General features: G+C 33.6%; 1 protein-coding gene across 1 annotated transcript in view; it reads right to left on the reverse strand.

Moving 5' to 3' along the window:
- The window catches only part of RYR2 (ryanodine receptor 2), a 416,925-nt gene that overhangs the window by 112,535 nt on the left and 290,201 nt on the right, over positions 1-14,189 (reverse strand). Inside the window, 7 exon segments of the mRNA XM_056487752.1 lie at positions 2,506-2,593; positions 3,004-3,244; positions 4,601-4,921; positions 6,691-6,821; positions 8,808-8,889; positions 11,081-11,319; positions 13,018-13,078. Of these exon segments, the coding sequence (XP_056343727.1) occupies positions 2,506-2,593; positions 3,004-3,244; positions 4,601-4,921; positions 6,691-6,821; positions 8,808-8,889; positions 11,081-11,319; positions 13,018-13,078 (1,163 nt within the window).

The raw sequence follows: 14,189 nt of genomic DNA on the forward strand, positions 1-14,189 counted from the left end.
AGAAGGCATCACATGTATCTGTTCATAGTAATGCACTAACTGTGCACCTGAATTCAAATTGCTCATATATACATACCAAAACTTTGACCAAATAAAACCAATAACATGAACAGAGCCTTCTATGATTTGATATTCTATGATCTGTTTATTTTCCAGAGCTCTTTTATAGCACCCTTTACAGGATTCAGTTCAGCAGTCCAATGGTCACTTCCCCTAAAGTGTAGGAAGTATTACACCTCGAGAAAAGTATATTCCAAATTAAAATCAAACTATTGCAAAAAGAATCCCTTTTAAAGCAGTCTATCCCTACAGAAATTCCTTCATTCGCACGAGAGTAATTAAAAGGAATTAGTTATGATGTTGGGCACAGAAGTTACAAAACAGCTAGTTCTTAATTTTATGAGAGTCACAGAATCAACTAGATCAGAAAAGACTTTTGAGATCAACTGAATTCAAGCTTCATAAAATATAACAAATACTACTTTGCATTAAAAATTAAGAGAGAGAAATAACTAGTTCAACTACTGAATGTTATCTCTATTCATATATAGATCATTCTGTAATATATCCATGCTGATCATAAGTATATTCAAACTGAAATGTTTTAAGCCATGAGGAAAACATGCAGAAATATATCATAATCACCCACTGTGCCCTTATAAAACATAATTATAATCTCGATTCTCTGTGTCATGCTGTAAGAATGAACAGAGGGTGAAATATTCAGAGACATAAATTAGTAAATATTTCTACCTTTTAGAAATAGAAAAAGAGCACCTACCATGCTAAATCGGTTTTTGGCCAGTGCAATTAGCTCTTGGTCTCCAGGAGCACAAATGTTTAGGCCAATTGGAAGCAATCTCTTCAGTGCTGCCACAATGAGAGAGGTCTGCATAGAGTAGCGGTCACCTTTTCGCTTCATCTTCTTCCTTTCCTGGTCAGAAACTGCTGCCTGCAGAAAAAAGTAAAGATGAAAAAGAAACCAAATCCGATATTTAAGAAAAGAATTGTACTGACAACTTTGTACTTGTCTCTATTTTCCTTATTACCTATAGAGGTGTGACCTCATCCAGCGAAACTGGCATTTTAACATTATTTTGCAATGTACTGCTCAAATTACTGTGTTTTGCATCTCAACCTGGTGTTTTCAACAGATTTCTTTACCAGAAAAAAAAAACAAAACCAAAGGCAAACCCCTTCCCCCCCCCAAAGAAACAAACAAACAAACAAAAATTCAAACAATAAAAGGTGCTTCTCTGGAGTCTTCCTGACTCCTTCCTTTTGCAAAGAGAAAAATATGAAAATCTTTACACTACCTCAGACATCTTAGATTTGGTGTCACTGATGAGGAAAGACATGTTGTTGATTTCATTTTGTACCACAAAGTTCTGCTCTTCTCTCTTGAAATTCTGGAAATATACAAAAGATCTCATCAGAAGCATTTATATGAGTACTCTATCTCAATATACCTTAAATAAAAATACAAATTAAGTAAAAATTCGTAAAATTCACAAGTTAAGAAAAGGGCAGTAAAAAATGAACAGATTATTAATATCTTGGAATTTCAGCTTCATTTACATTGCATAACTCAGATGGTGCATGTTTGGGGATTTTCCCCATGTTAAAGAGAAGGAAATGTTTCCCTAACTATGAAAAAGATATGATAATAATCTCACTCCTCCTCCAGTTCAATATAAAAATAGGTTTTTATAGGTTTTCCAGGTTTTCCCTTACTAGTAAATTATTCATTCATTTCTTCCCCATTATAAATTTCCATTATATTCAGGTACCTAAGAAAATATTTAAATAAAAGACTGAAATTATAAACACACAGGTGATTTCATTATCTGGTATCTAGCCACAGCGTAATAATTTTTTTGTGCACAGTGTGATTTATAATAAACTTTACAGTCAAATTCAGGCACAAATACTGAAGTTATAAGGCATCTTGTTCCCCAGACTTCAGAGAATTGAAGCTATTGCAAATAAAGAAATTCAGTCTAGACGACAGTCCATATCTCTAATCTAATCTGATCTAATGACTGAAAAAAATTAGATTCTTTTGGGATTTTAATTCTTTGTGTTCCAGTATTCCCTGAATCATGTTTTAATTAAGAAGTATCAGTGCTTACTAGGTGTGATTACAAGAAGACTATGAGGTTAAATAATTGAAAAGAAAAAAAAAGCGTAAGGATACAAAATGAAATGAGCTTAATATATTACAAAAAAAAATCCCAAAAAACCAAGCAAACAACAAACCTAGAACAAACAAACCAGAATATGTAAGAAAAGCATCTCTAATCAATTTACTCTGTTACAAAATACAATCCAACTCTTCCATCTTCTCTTTCATTTCAAAAGTGTCAAAAACGTGAGTCATTAATACTTTCCCATCTGCAGTTTCACTTCTGTCATTAAACACGTTTTAAAAACATTACCACTAAGTAACTGATCTGCCTATTAAGAAACCTCATTAAAACAGGTATTTACCAAGGAATTACTTACATGAGACTTTGACCAGTAAATGAAGACTTCAGCCACCATGCGGAACAATTCTTCTGCTTCAGGATTGGGCTCTTTCAGCCATTTTGCCCTAAAATTTAGTATAAGAGTGAAAAAGGAGATAATCCTCATTGTGTTTATGCTTTGGATTTACTTTTCAACATTTTACAAGGATACAAGTCAACAAAAGCAATAATATATGCTTTTATTCCTTTCTGGTAGCAGTGGCTTTTTGATGTCCTATTTCAAAACCCTTAAAATCCTTTAATATTAACCCTAATTCTAATTCAATAGCTCTGGATTGCAATTTTGTTTTGTTTTCTTTTTAAAAAGACCCCAGCTCCTCCTAAAAGTTAAAAAACATTAGCTTGAGCTATCGTAAGGTTGTCAGACTGAGTAAAAGCCACTTTAACGCAGTGTTAGGCACATCAAGGGGTAAGAGGTGGTATCAGTAAAAAGGAAGGTTTTATGAGATTCATTGACCTATTCCTCTCCACATACCTGTTATAGTCCACAAATCTAATCAACAAAGGGTAGAAGGCATAGAGGTCCCGCGCCAAAGTGGTGAACTCATCTAGGATGAGCAGTTCAGCCTCCGACATGTCACCTCTGCCTTCTGCTCTTAGATGTTCTTCATCTGATACAACCACTGCTGCCTTTTTCTTTAGTTTATCCATCAGTGGAAGGAAGTGTGTCTTTAAGAGCTGTGGCTTCGCTTTACTTATGATGGGCTGGGAAAACACTATTTAAGGCAATGAATATTATAATATATACCTGGCCACAAAATATAACTAAAATCTTTTACCTTTTCCCGTTTTCTTGAATCTTACTTCTAAGGCTACAGAGCCAAATCCTGCCCCCATTGAAATCAGCAGAAGTTTTGCCAAGAATTAAATGTGGTCAGGATTTCACAAAGTCAATTCACTTTGTCTGAGGGCAGAAATTGCAACTTCACAGACTAAGGTTGCTAGATCATAAAACTTGAAACACCTCTTTACTGATATTCTGTCCACATGGTATTTGTCTGCATAGTTTTATTGAGCAATGCTGTTTAAGTTGCTTCATGGTATGGATGGATATATATATATAGCTACATAGTGCACACAAGTTTTCTCAGCTACTGATTTTTGCTTTGAACCTTGCTTGAGCAAAGGGGAACTGGAAAGCAGGCTCTGTTTGTTTGAAAACCCACAGAAACATCTTGCCTATATTTCTTCAGCACACTAAGAAGTCTTGTATGTAGACACAAATGGGAGTGATTCAAAAGATTCATTTCAGATTTGTTAGCACAAGCTTTTTGAAAATCTACTCATAAGGACTATTATGTAAATTAGCACTACAAGTGGGCCCATTGGTACCAAACCATTTTTAACACAATGATTAAATTACACAGAATTTTAGGCACGTATTTTCAGAGTGCATTACATTACTAACTCTCAAAACACTAGAAATTCTGAATGCTACCATGAATGAAATTACTACTACAGTAAATATTGAAATAAGAAAGTCTAATTGAAAAATTGAATCCACACTACTGAAATGACCTTTCCTCAGATATTGCAACATTGAGAATTAAAGCATTTCTAAATGAATTTCAAGTTGCTCATGAGATGAAGTCAATGTATTACTAAAATGACATGAGAATTTCAACATTTCATTGTAATGAATATATTAGATATACACCTTCAAACCCAGGTTTTAAGGATCCAGCACTCATACAGAATATCAAGGAACTGTATAATGCCTGCAAATGAAACTTGTTTATAGAACAAAAATGGGGCTATGTTACTATGGTCCTTGAATTTAGTATACTGCAAAAGGCACATGTATATACTCGGGAAAAATAAATAGTCTAATCTACTTCTTATATTAATTATAGAGAGATTAAAACATAGTTCTTACACTGCTTTTTCTTTATTCTTGGTATTTCAGGTTCACCAAGATGTGTATTGTTTAAAAATGTAGAAACAATATGAGTGTTCTTCTACTCCAGCTTTACCAGGGTAAATACAGAGTGATTCAAAGTCTGTGTGTGTATACATACATTCTGAATAGACACACACATTTGCCTGTTTGTTAATTTATTTTCACATCTTACCTGCTAATCTCTTCATCCAGGCTCCTTCATCAATACCAAGGTTGTTATAGATGATTTTCAATATGTTACCCAACAGAGTGTTCATGTGCTCTGACGTCAAGGCTGTGCAACACATTTCAGCCCTGTCAGGATTGTTCTCTGGCCCATGCTCCCACCAGTGGGACATGTAACTGCACAGCATAGGCAGTATGACTTCCATGATATGTGGCATTTGTGTGTAGCGAATACCAGACTCTGCCAGTTCCACTATTTCTTCCATTAGCTTCACCAAGGAAGGAATATTTGGGCAAACCTCTTCCACGCTAGTTGGTAAATTGAGAACTATTGGGAAAAACAAACAAACAAACAAAAAATCAAGAAACTAGGTCATGAAAGGAAAACCATTCTTTTAAGCTGCTATTCAATAAAACTTCTGTTTTCTGTTTACATTCGCACCTTGCGATCCAAAACCATACCAAACACAACAATAAAAAACATATCCTATCATACTCTTGATCAATAAACAGTTTATATGAACAGTTCTGTAATTAAAATTCCTATATGAAAGCTTCAACAATGTAAATATTGTGGAATGAATTCAGAGAAATCAGATGCACTTTTCTATATACAAATAAAACTTAAATTTCAAAATCCCTTCCAGAGAAAATTTTGCAGTTGAGGAAACAAATTGATACAATGAAATATCCCTCAACAACACATAATTTGAGACCTGGAATTCTGATAAAACAGAAACCATTGCCTGTCCTAAAAAATTGAGCAATTTGAGAAACTGATTATAGAGGTGAATATGTGATAGAGGTGATATGCGATCAACTTACAAAAGCAAATGTTTACTTTTGAATCCTTTGAATTTTTAATTCCTTCCTCTGAAAAGCACCAGAGTTACCTTGGTTTTTGAGGTAGTTTCTTTCATCTACAAAAACATATCTGCAAGCACAATCTGTAGCTCCTGAATGTCTGACATACTAACACAGACATAATATGACATATACAGGTATCTATAGAGCAAAAATTTAGCCTGCAACTTGTCAATATGAATGTCTCTACCAGCATTCCATAGCTCCTTGTACTAAGGCCAGTCTTTTTTGCAAAGCAATTTCTTCTCCTATTTGGAGCAAATACATTTTACACAGACATTACATAGTCTCCTTAAAGATTACACAATTTTGGAAAGAAAAATCAATTTTCTGTTAAAAATCATGACAATTCAGTGGATTGTCCTTCCAGATATATCAAAATAGATAAAATATATGGCAAGTATGCATAATTGTTGATATTTACAAGTTCAGATACTGCAACTCTTGGAGAATAAATCTGCCAGGTTCAATTTTTTTAAAAACTAAAGGTGAAGTTATAAAATTATTGTCATTATAAATTAGCATCTTATACAAACCTACACTGTCATCTTTGTGTATCTCTAATATGTTTCAGACTCAGCATATATGCAGTGCTTGTAAAGTTTTACTGCAACTTCTTTGTGCATGTGACCTTATTCAACAAGAAACATCAAGAATGGGATAACAAGATACGTGCAAAGTAAACATACATAATGTCACTGCAAGTTATCTGTACTCTCTTTTATACCAAACAACATTAAAAACCTATCTCCATACTACTCTGCAATTTTTTTACTTTATAAGGGCATAATATGAAATTAATACAGCAAAGCTATTTACCTTCACTTGCAAGTATGTATGTTTTAGGGACACAATATTGTTTATTGTTTATGTAAACTGAGGAACCAAAGCTACTTTTGAGAATGCATAATTTTATCATCAAATATACAATAGCTGAGGTACTAAAAATGTGCAAAGTCTCTTAATTAATTCAATTCCAAAGTGGTATTTTGAGAATGGTATCTCAAAATTAAAATAGCAGTAAGATTAGGAACATAATCAGTTTTATCAGATTTAGAAAAGAAATTGGTTAGAAAATTGATTTAGAAAGAAAGTTTTAAAAATAAATACAACCATGAAATTAGAAGAAAACTCTTGCACTATAAAATGTATACAAAACCACATGTCTTAAGGCAAGCAGCATTTATAGTGAAATCATGTATTCATTATCATGATGGCAGTTTCTGTAAATACCTGCTCTATCTCTCGCGTTCTTGGTATTGTAGATTGAGTAGATATTATGTTTATTCAAATGAGTTTCCAAAAAAGCCACTGGAAAAGCCCCTGAGAAAGCAGCCAAGCACTCTCCTAGTGCTGATCGTTGCCTGTGAATTAACAAACACCATTAACCACACACATCTTTGATCACAGAGCCACAGAATGGGTGAGGCTGGAAGGGAGTCACCTAGTAAGTACTGACCACACCTTGGGGTTGTACTCTGAGATGAATGCATTTCAAAGAGAGAAGCCACGACATTATTTGAATCATAAACACAAGAATATGCAATAGAAATTGAAGTCTAGCAACCCTCTGCTAATATATGAATGATATGTAAAGGCATAACATGTCAAAGGTGGCCTACACAGCTAACAGAAAATGAAAAACATGCAGGGGAAACTGAAGTAATTGTAAAAATGCCTTCTGTTCTATTACTTTCCTCTCAGCTTTACCAACTGTATAATTCCTACCATTAATAAAAAGCTACTGAATAGAACAAGAGACTAAAATTAACTATCATTTTATCTAAGTGATATTTCATTTTTCTGAGAAATAGTGATAATAACTTTCATGTTTAGTCTAGTATGAAAGTCAAGTTCTTCAGTGAGTGGAAAATTGCTTCTAATGATCAAGAACTCTGAAATTTTAGCACAAATACATTGCTTTATTATCTCCAAATATATGACATTTATTTGATAATCAAAATTCTTTGTGTGTCAAAATTTTAAATAGCCTGCTTCCAGGAAGAAAGCAATGCCTTGAGACTTCACTTGGGTTTCCTCATCAGACAGTTAAACTACTCTTTCTAATTTTCAATTGAATTGATCACAGCAGAATTTAGAGAGGTGAGAAATCCCTAGCTGAGACCAAATCACACATGACAGAAATCCAAGAGAATTTGAACTCAGGAGAATCATGAACATCCAAGTTAAAAGGAAAAAAATTACCTCAAAACCAATCTTGTGATTTAACAAGGTTCATCCTCGGTCTGTAGTTTATCTCAGTCTTGGAGATTTTATTCTTTCTAGATCTAACTCATTAAACTTGATTTTGTTAAATCTAACTTAATTCCCATCATTATTCCTACTGTCTTCTCCTTCTTCCTTTTCCCCCCTTTTCATTAAGTCTTCATAAGCAAAACATACATCCATCACACACACCAGCTACATGGTTTTCAATTGCAATGATGGTGGCAGACAATCACACACAAAAATTGCCACTTACATTTGTCTTCAAAATAAATCCTTTATCCTTTATTTGCCAAACAGCAAAATGAATTAATTTCATGTCCTTAATGAAATCAATGAGACCTGATTTTCCACAGATTTCTTTTGGGTTTTTTTTACTTAAATACTGCTCCCAATGATTTTTCTTATTGTTGGCTACGATACTGCCACCAAGGAAACAAGGGTATTTCATGGGAGTTATGCACAGGTTGATCTGCCACTTCCTAGACAGTGAACTTCCTAGATTACTGCTGAAGTGTATGAATTCTGTTTAGTCTTCCTCCAGAATAGTGTTAGTCACTACAGTGCAAGTATCCAGTTTCAGGAACTAAATTTTTCTAGGTATCTCTATTTTTTTGACCAAATGTAATTTGGAGGGTTATCTAGCAGATACAGAGATCTATAAAACAGCAATTGCAATGCCTCATTTACCTGGGTAACTGAGCTAGAAAAGAAGTAGTGTAGTATAAGTGACAAATTCAATTAAATTTAGGGTAATTAGAAAGAAATATACATCACAATTAAACATTAGAGAAGGAAGAATATAAGAATTGCTGAGCTGAATAACATAATTTTACAGTACCTCAGTTAACCCTCAAATCAAATGCTGTTTATTATACAGTCAAACAATTTTATTTGCAATTTTTATTTTAATCAAGAAAAATAATTTGACAAACATATAATGCAATATTTCAAGCATATTATAGTAAAAGCTTCTGCCTTCCACTTAACAGCTGTGCACATCTGTTTTTCCTCTCAAGAAATCTTTACAATAATACTCTTCTATATAAATTTCTGAACTGCAAATTCATTATGCTAAATACAAATGCAAGTATTAAAAAGGGAAGAATTATTTTCCTTCTTACCTCTCTACATAGATACTCTTGCTGGTTCCCAGAGCATATAAACTGGCCAATATTCTGTAACAAGAGACCTGAACATCTTCCACTAAAGAGAAGAAGAAAACTATATTTACAAAGAGATTTTTCTTTGCAATATATTTCCAAATAATTAAAATACGTTTCTTTAGACAATAATGGAGTTAAAAATATTAAGCTAACAAAGGCAATCCACAGAAATTACCCACTAAATACAAAAAGTCTTTGGACATCTGAGTGCTATACTTTTTACTCAAAACTTCCATTTACTTAAATATCATGCTAATAGCTAAAACAGTAACCCAATTTCACTAGTGAACTAATTTTATTAAATTAATGGCACACCAACTCTTTACACATGGTACCTTTACAAATAGAACACCATTCTGCAAAATAAAGGCAATCCTGTTAAACAGATATTTAAGTATTTTAATCATAGTTTATATGTTTTTTAATTTAGGCACTGATACCAACTTACAAAGGATTAAAAACAATAAATAATTCTTTAGGTCATATGAGTACTTCACCAAAGGATGTTTTAAAATTACAAAGTAATTCGGTCATAAAATGGTGAGAATAACCTTAAAAATCTATTTGAAGAAATGCTTTTCTAATGCACTCTGCAGCAACAGTGTAAGAACCAGCAAGGACAACACTCCCCAGCACTCCCATTCTTGCCATAGACGTCTTTTGTAGTCTCTCCTACAGTTCTAATATCATCCCTCAACAGGCAGTGAACGAAATGTAGTGACTAAAACAGGGTACGACTTCACAGGCTGGGAGAGCCTACAAGATATTGTATCAAAGGTACATTGCCCAGCCCTGTATTGTACTGTGATTTTAGTTCAGATCATCATGGAGTTAGTATAGTGTTTTTACATCATAATAGCAACCCGAGGTAGATTGACCTATCTTTGTACATGACCCACCCACAGAGTAGAAGCCACAACTAGTAACTAGTACTCTCAGGTACAAGCACCAGGTCAAGATGCTGGTACAAGTAAGAAAAATCTTACTCTTAACAAAATGTAAAGAGAAGTTGTGTGTAAGAGAAATTAGTCTTTCCACTATGCTCCAGACAAAATAATTGGCCAAATTTTAAATAATTATTCTTTCTCAGTTCATGAATTCTAACTTCAGAAGTTAATTCTTCAGTTAGTTAATTCTAAATTCAGTGTGATGTATTAAGCTGATTAAGAGCACAAACTTAAGTGACAGAATCCAAAGCTAAATATTCATTTCCAAAACATGGGATACCAGAGACCAAAAATTATACAAGGCTTGAACATGTTGATGCATGATGCCTGAAAAGGTGGTTTATGATAAACAAATTAGTTTTTCTGGATACCATCAAAGTTTCTGGAATTTTACAAAAACGTGGGGATGTTTAGATCTCATGACTTTCAGATCCATCAATAAAACTCCAAATTTTGGAAGAGTTCTTTTAAGCCTACTTTAAATAATACTTTTTGCAGATTCTAAAAGGAAAAATATAACTCAGTATTCTTTTCCTCCAGGTCCTTCTCGTGGATTTTCATAACTGAGTAACTGAGTTAGCTATGGAGAGCAGGGTTTCCCCCTTTAGTGCCATCTGGATAATGATATTTCTCTGAGTTCCTAAAATATATAAAACTAAAGTTTTGTGTGCAGACTTCAAGCTCTGCAAAACTTGGCTGCAAAGTTTTAGGTTTGGAAAAACAAAAGGACCATTGAACCCACTACAATTACAACCTTCACAGAAATCTGATATGCAGGCTCTCATATACATTCCCTTCTCTGGGTCTGAATTCCTCAGGAGCTCCTTCCACTTTTCTCTTTTCCCTCGAATTTTCAGAATTTAAGGACCCACCCAGATTCCCCCCTAACTGAAACTGAGGTGCATGTATGATGGTGTAATATCATTCTTGTAGTATAACCTTATTTATAGACAGAGTAAACACAAAGTAACTTATAAAAAGTAAATTCTCACAAATAAAGTCACAGTAAATCTAAGGTAAAGTTATAAACAAAACTGATCCTTCTGATTTTTTAATCATGGACATGCCTTCTTCAATATTTATTTAGAGTCCACTAAAACCTGCAGACTGTTTTTGGTTGATTGCTGCAAATGTTTGATTAAATCAATAAAAATTTTGTCAAAATGACATAGTATTTGCCTTTCTTTAATAGAATTGAGGGTCTAGTAATGCTTAGTACATGACAGTACAGATATTATAATGGCATGCACCTTCTACATACATAGATTATAATATCATACATACATATCAAATCTTCCCCAAACTGATGCTGTCCAATATGCTCAAATAATGAAGATAGCACTGGCAGGAGAGCAACTGTGGTGTAATTAATGATTTGTGTAACTCCTTTTGGCTGGTTTCTGCTGTGTGTAAACTGGCCTTGCTTAAGATTTTCCATTGTTTTCTCCAGATCCTCAGCAGCATTGTCCAAAAATGCTCTCAGTGCCATCCTAACAGATTCCAGACCAGTTTTCATCACAGTCCTGTTCATAACATGCAAAAACAATGAAGAAGAATATTCTGTTAGACAAGCATGGAATAAAGCTTAGTCCTGAATTATATTAAATAGATAACAGAGGTCTGAAGAAAAATCTTTCATCTTTTAACATTACAAAATCTCCTCAGAGGAGAATAACTGACTGAAAACAAGTTTCATAGGTATCCTGCAGAACACAAGGATACTTTCTGTTTTCCTGCTGAGCAAATAGTCCTTCAAAATTTATAAAGTGATTCATATTTGCCTTCAAAGAGAAAAAAACCAAAAAAGTACACAGCAAAACTAAGAATTAGTAAATCTGTGATTTCTGACTCTAGAAAGAGAAGAATAGAACTCAGAAAATCTTCCTAATTAAAACAGTCATATTTCTGTCTCCAGAACAATGTCACCAGAAAGGAATAAGTAAAAATAAACACATCTGTTAAAATCAAATCAACCAACCAATCAATCAATCAATCATTAAATGCATTTATTATGTAACTATAGCATCATAATCAATGATGTAAAGATATAATCCAGGAAAATTATTACCTTATATGATTTAACTAGCTCAATTACAAAGATCTTTTGTTTAAGGAAAGTATCCATTTAGGCATGCCTGAAATAAATTGAGGTGATGCTCTTTTGTAAATTGAGTTTCAGTCCAGTTCTTTTAGTCTGATTGTTTATTTTAAAGAGTGAATATACACAGTTTCAAGAGAAATATCTTTAAACTTCATGTTATCTCCATTAATTCCTTAATCTCCATCTGTAACTATTGTCACATCTCTACCAAGAGCTGAATTACTGACCTTCATTTGTATCTGTATTCCATCTGTGTGATTGCATGGACCACTGACAATATAAGACAAAATAAAACCCCAAGATATTACAAACTAAAGGTGTACCATGCAAGAGCTGAGCCATATTAATGGCCATGATCATGACTCTACCCCCTAGCATATGGAATATAAAACTTGTTTGTAAAAGCAACTGCAAAGATATTGAGAAAAAGAACTATCTGCACATAATGCAGCCAATTGTTTTGAGACTTAATGCAAAGTGAAAAAAGTAACTTTAAAATTTCCAAGGAGGCAATTTAAGCTATCATATTTTGTTTTAAACTGCAAACATCTAAAATTCAACAATCAGCAGAGATGGTTGACTTTACAGTGAATGAAAAGCAACACCTGACCCTACAATATATCAGGGTTGTCTCATCCATAAATCTCACAATAATAGCTCAAGCAGTTCAATTTAACATAAAAGTAACACTGAATTCCAGGCAAAGGATTTGGGATTTTTTCAAATTAGAATTGGAATTAATTCTGCAAAGAAGATGCTCTATGAGACAGACTTAACTTGCATTTAACTCCTGAACATTTTATTAAACAGTGTAAGGAAAATAATAAAGTATTTCTAACTTTATTGTGGCTTTGAGAAAGTCACATGATTAAAACCACATAAATTAACAGCCAGAAATTTCTGGACACAACTGATTCATAATGAAGTTTAAAATGTAACCTACAAATAGTGTCCTGTCAAATCCTAGTAACTGACTCATTTTGCAACGGGAATTTTCTTCAGCACAGTAACTTCTTGAGTGGTTGAATTCTGTACCTTACACAGGTAGCCCAAATGCAGCTGCACATTACTTTCTGCAGCGATTTTCCTTGTACTTTATAAAAAATATAATCAGAATTACCTCGCATCCAAGGTCTGTCCCAGTATGTGAAGACAGTTGACTATTGATGTTGCATCATTTCCTAGAAGGGAGGAAAAATTATCCACCAATTAAGCTGAGCATAGCATATATCGTATTGACACGCTGCTAACTGTACCTCTGGATTTCATGAGAGAATAAATGACACAGCAGAAGAGCAACTGAACTTCTGCATCATTTCAAGTTAAAAAACATGCAGTTTTTTGTCTTAGCCTTGTTTACACAAATGCAGTAACTAGAGGCAGGAAAGCATCTCTCAAAAAATAGCTGAGGCAGTCAAGAGGGCACTCAAATGTGGGGTTAATTAGAGCTGCAGTGCATTTTATGGTTTTCATTTGATTTCTCTAAGTTTTGCTTTAATTAATTCGAGTTTATCTGATTGTTTATCTTCCCCCTCCCAGTAACATAAAAGCTATTAACTTTCCAAAGCTGCTAAAGCAGGAAGAGAACACTTATAAAAAATGTCATTAAGAAAGTTAGTTTCCTGGTGTTCCCCCATAGTCTGCAGTCTTAATTGGGTTTACACAAATAACAGTCCCTGACATAATACACATATTCTGCAATTATTTCTTCCCATTTAGATATGTAAAAAGAGGACTTACACACAACAAGCCTCTTATACATTTGTACATCCCAAAATGCTGCCATGTACAAGCATCTTTCCTCTAAGACCACTTTTTAAGTCCTTGTTCTTGTTAAGAACAGATGTACAGTACACAAATTTGAACCACAGCCTATTTTTAAATTTACTTTTTAAAATGAAATTATGTAAAACTAAAATTGATTTCTTGCTCCTCTTTAGATCTTCTTGATCAAAAAAAAAAAAAAAAAAAAAAAGAAACAAATTGAATGTTTAAGAAAGATTTCTGAAAATACTTTTACGTGCATACAATGATACAGCATACTGTATTTTCTCACTGGTTGTTACTTCTTAAATGCACTAGCAAACATTCAATAAAATTAGTAATTGTTTCAGTGAACTAGAGATTTTAAAAGATAAATTGCAAGGAAGGTGAGAGGTTCATTGCAGCACTGAGAAAGTGGTTCAATGCTACCAAACTTAGGGAATACTCTTTCAGTGTTCATCCACAGCACATTAAACAAACCTGAACCACAACTTCCATGGCTGCCTCAGCCAGGCAGCCTCACCTTTT

The sequence above is a fragment of the Oenanthe melanoleuca genome, chromosome 3 (assembly GCF_029582105.1).
Source record: "Oenanthe melanoleuca isolate GR-GAL-2019-014 chromosome 3, OMel1.0, whole genome shotgun sequence".
Taxonomy (NCBI): domain Eukaryota; kingdom Metazoa; phylum Chordata; class Aves; order Passeriformes; family Muscicapidae; genus Oenanthe; species Oenanthe melanoleuca.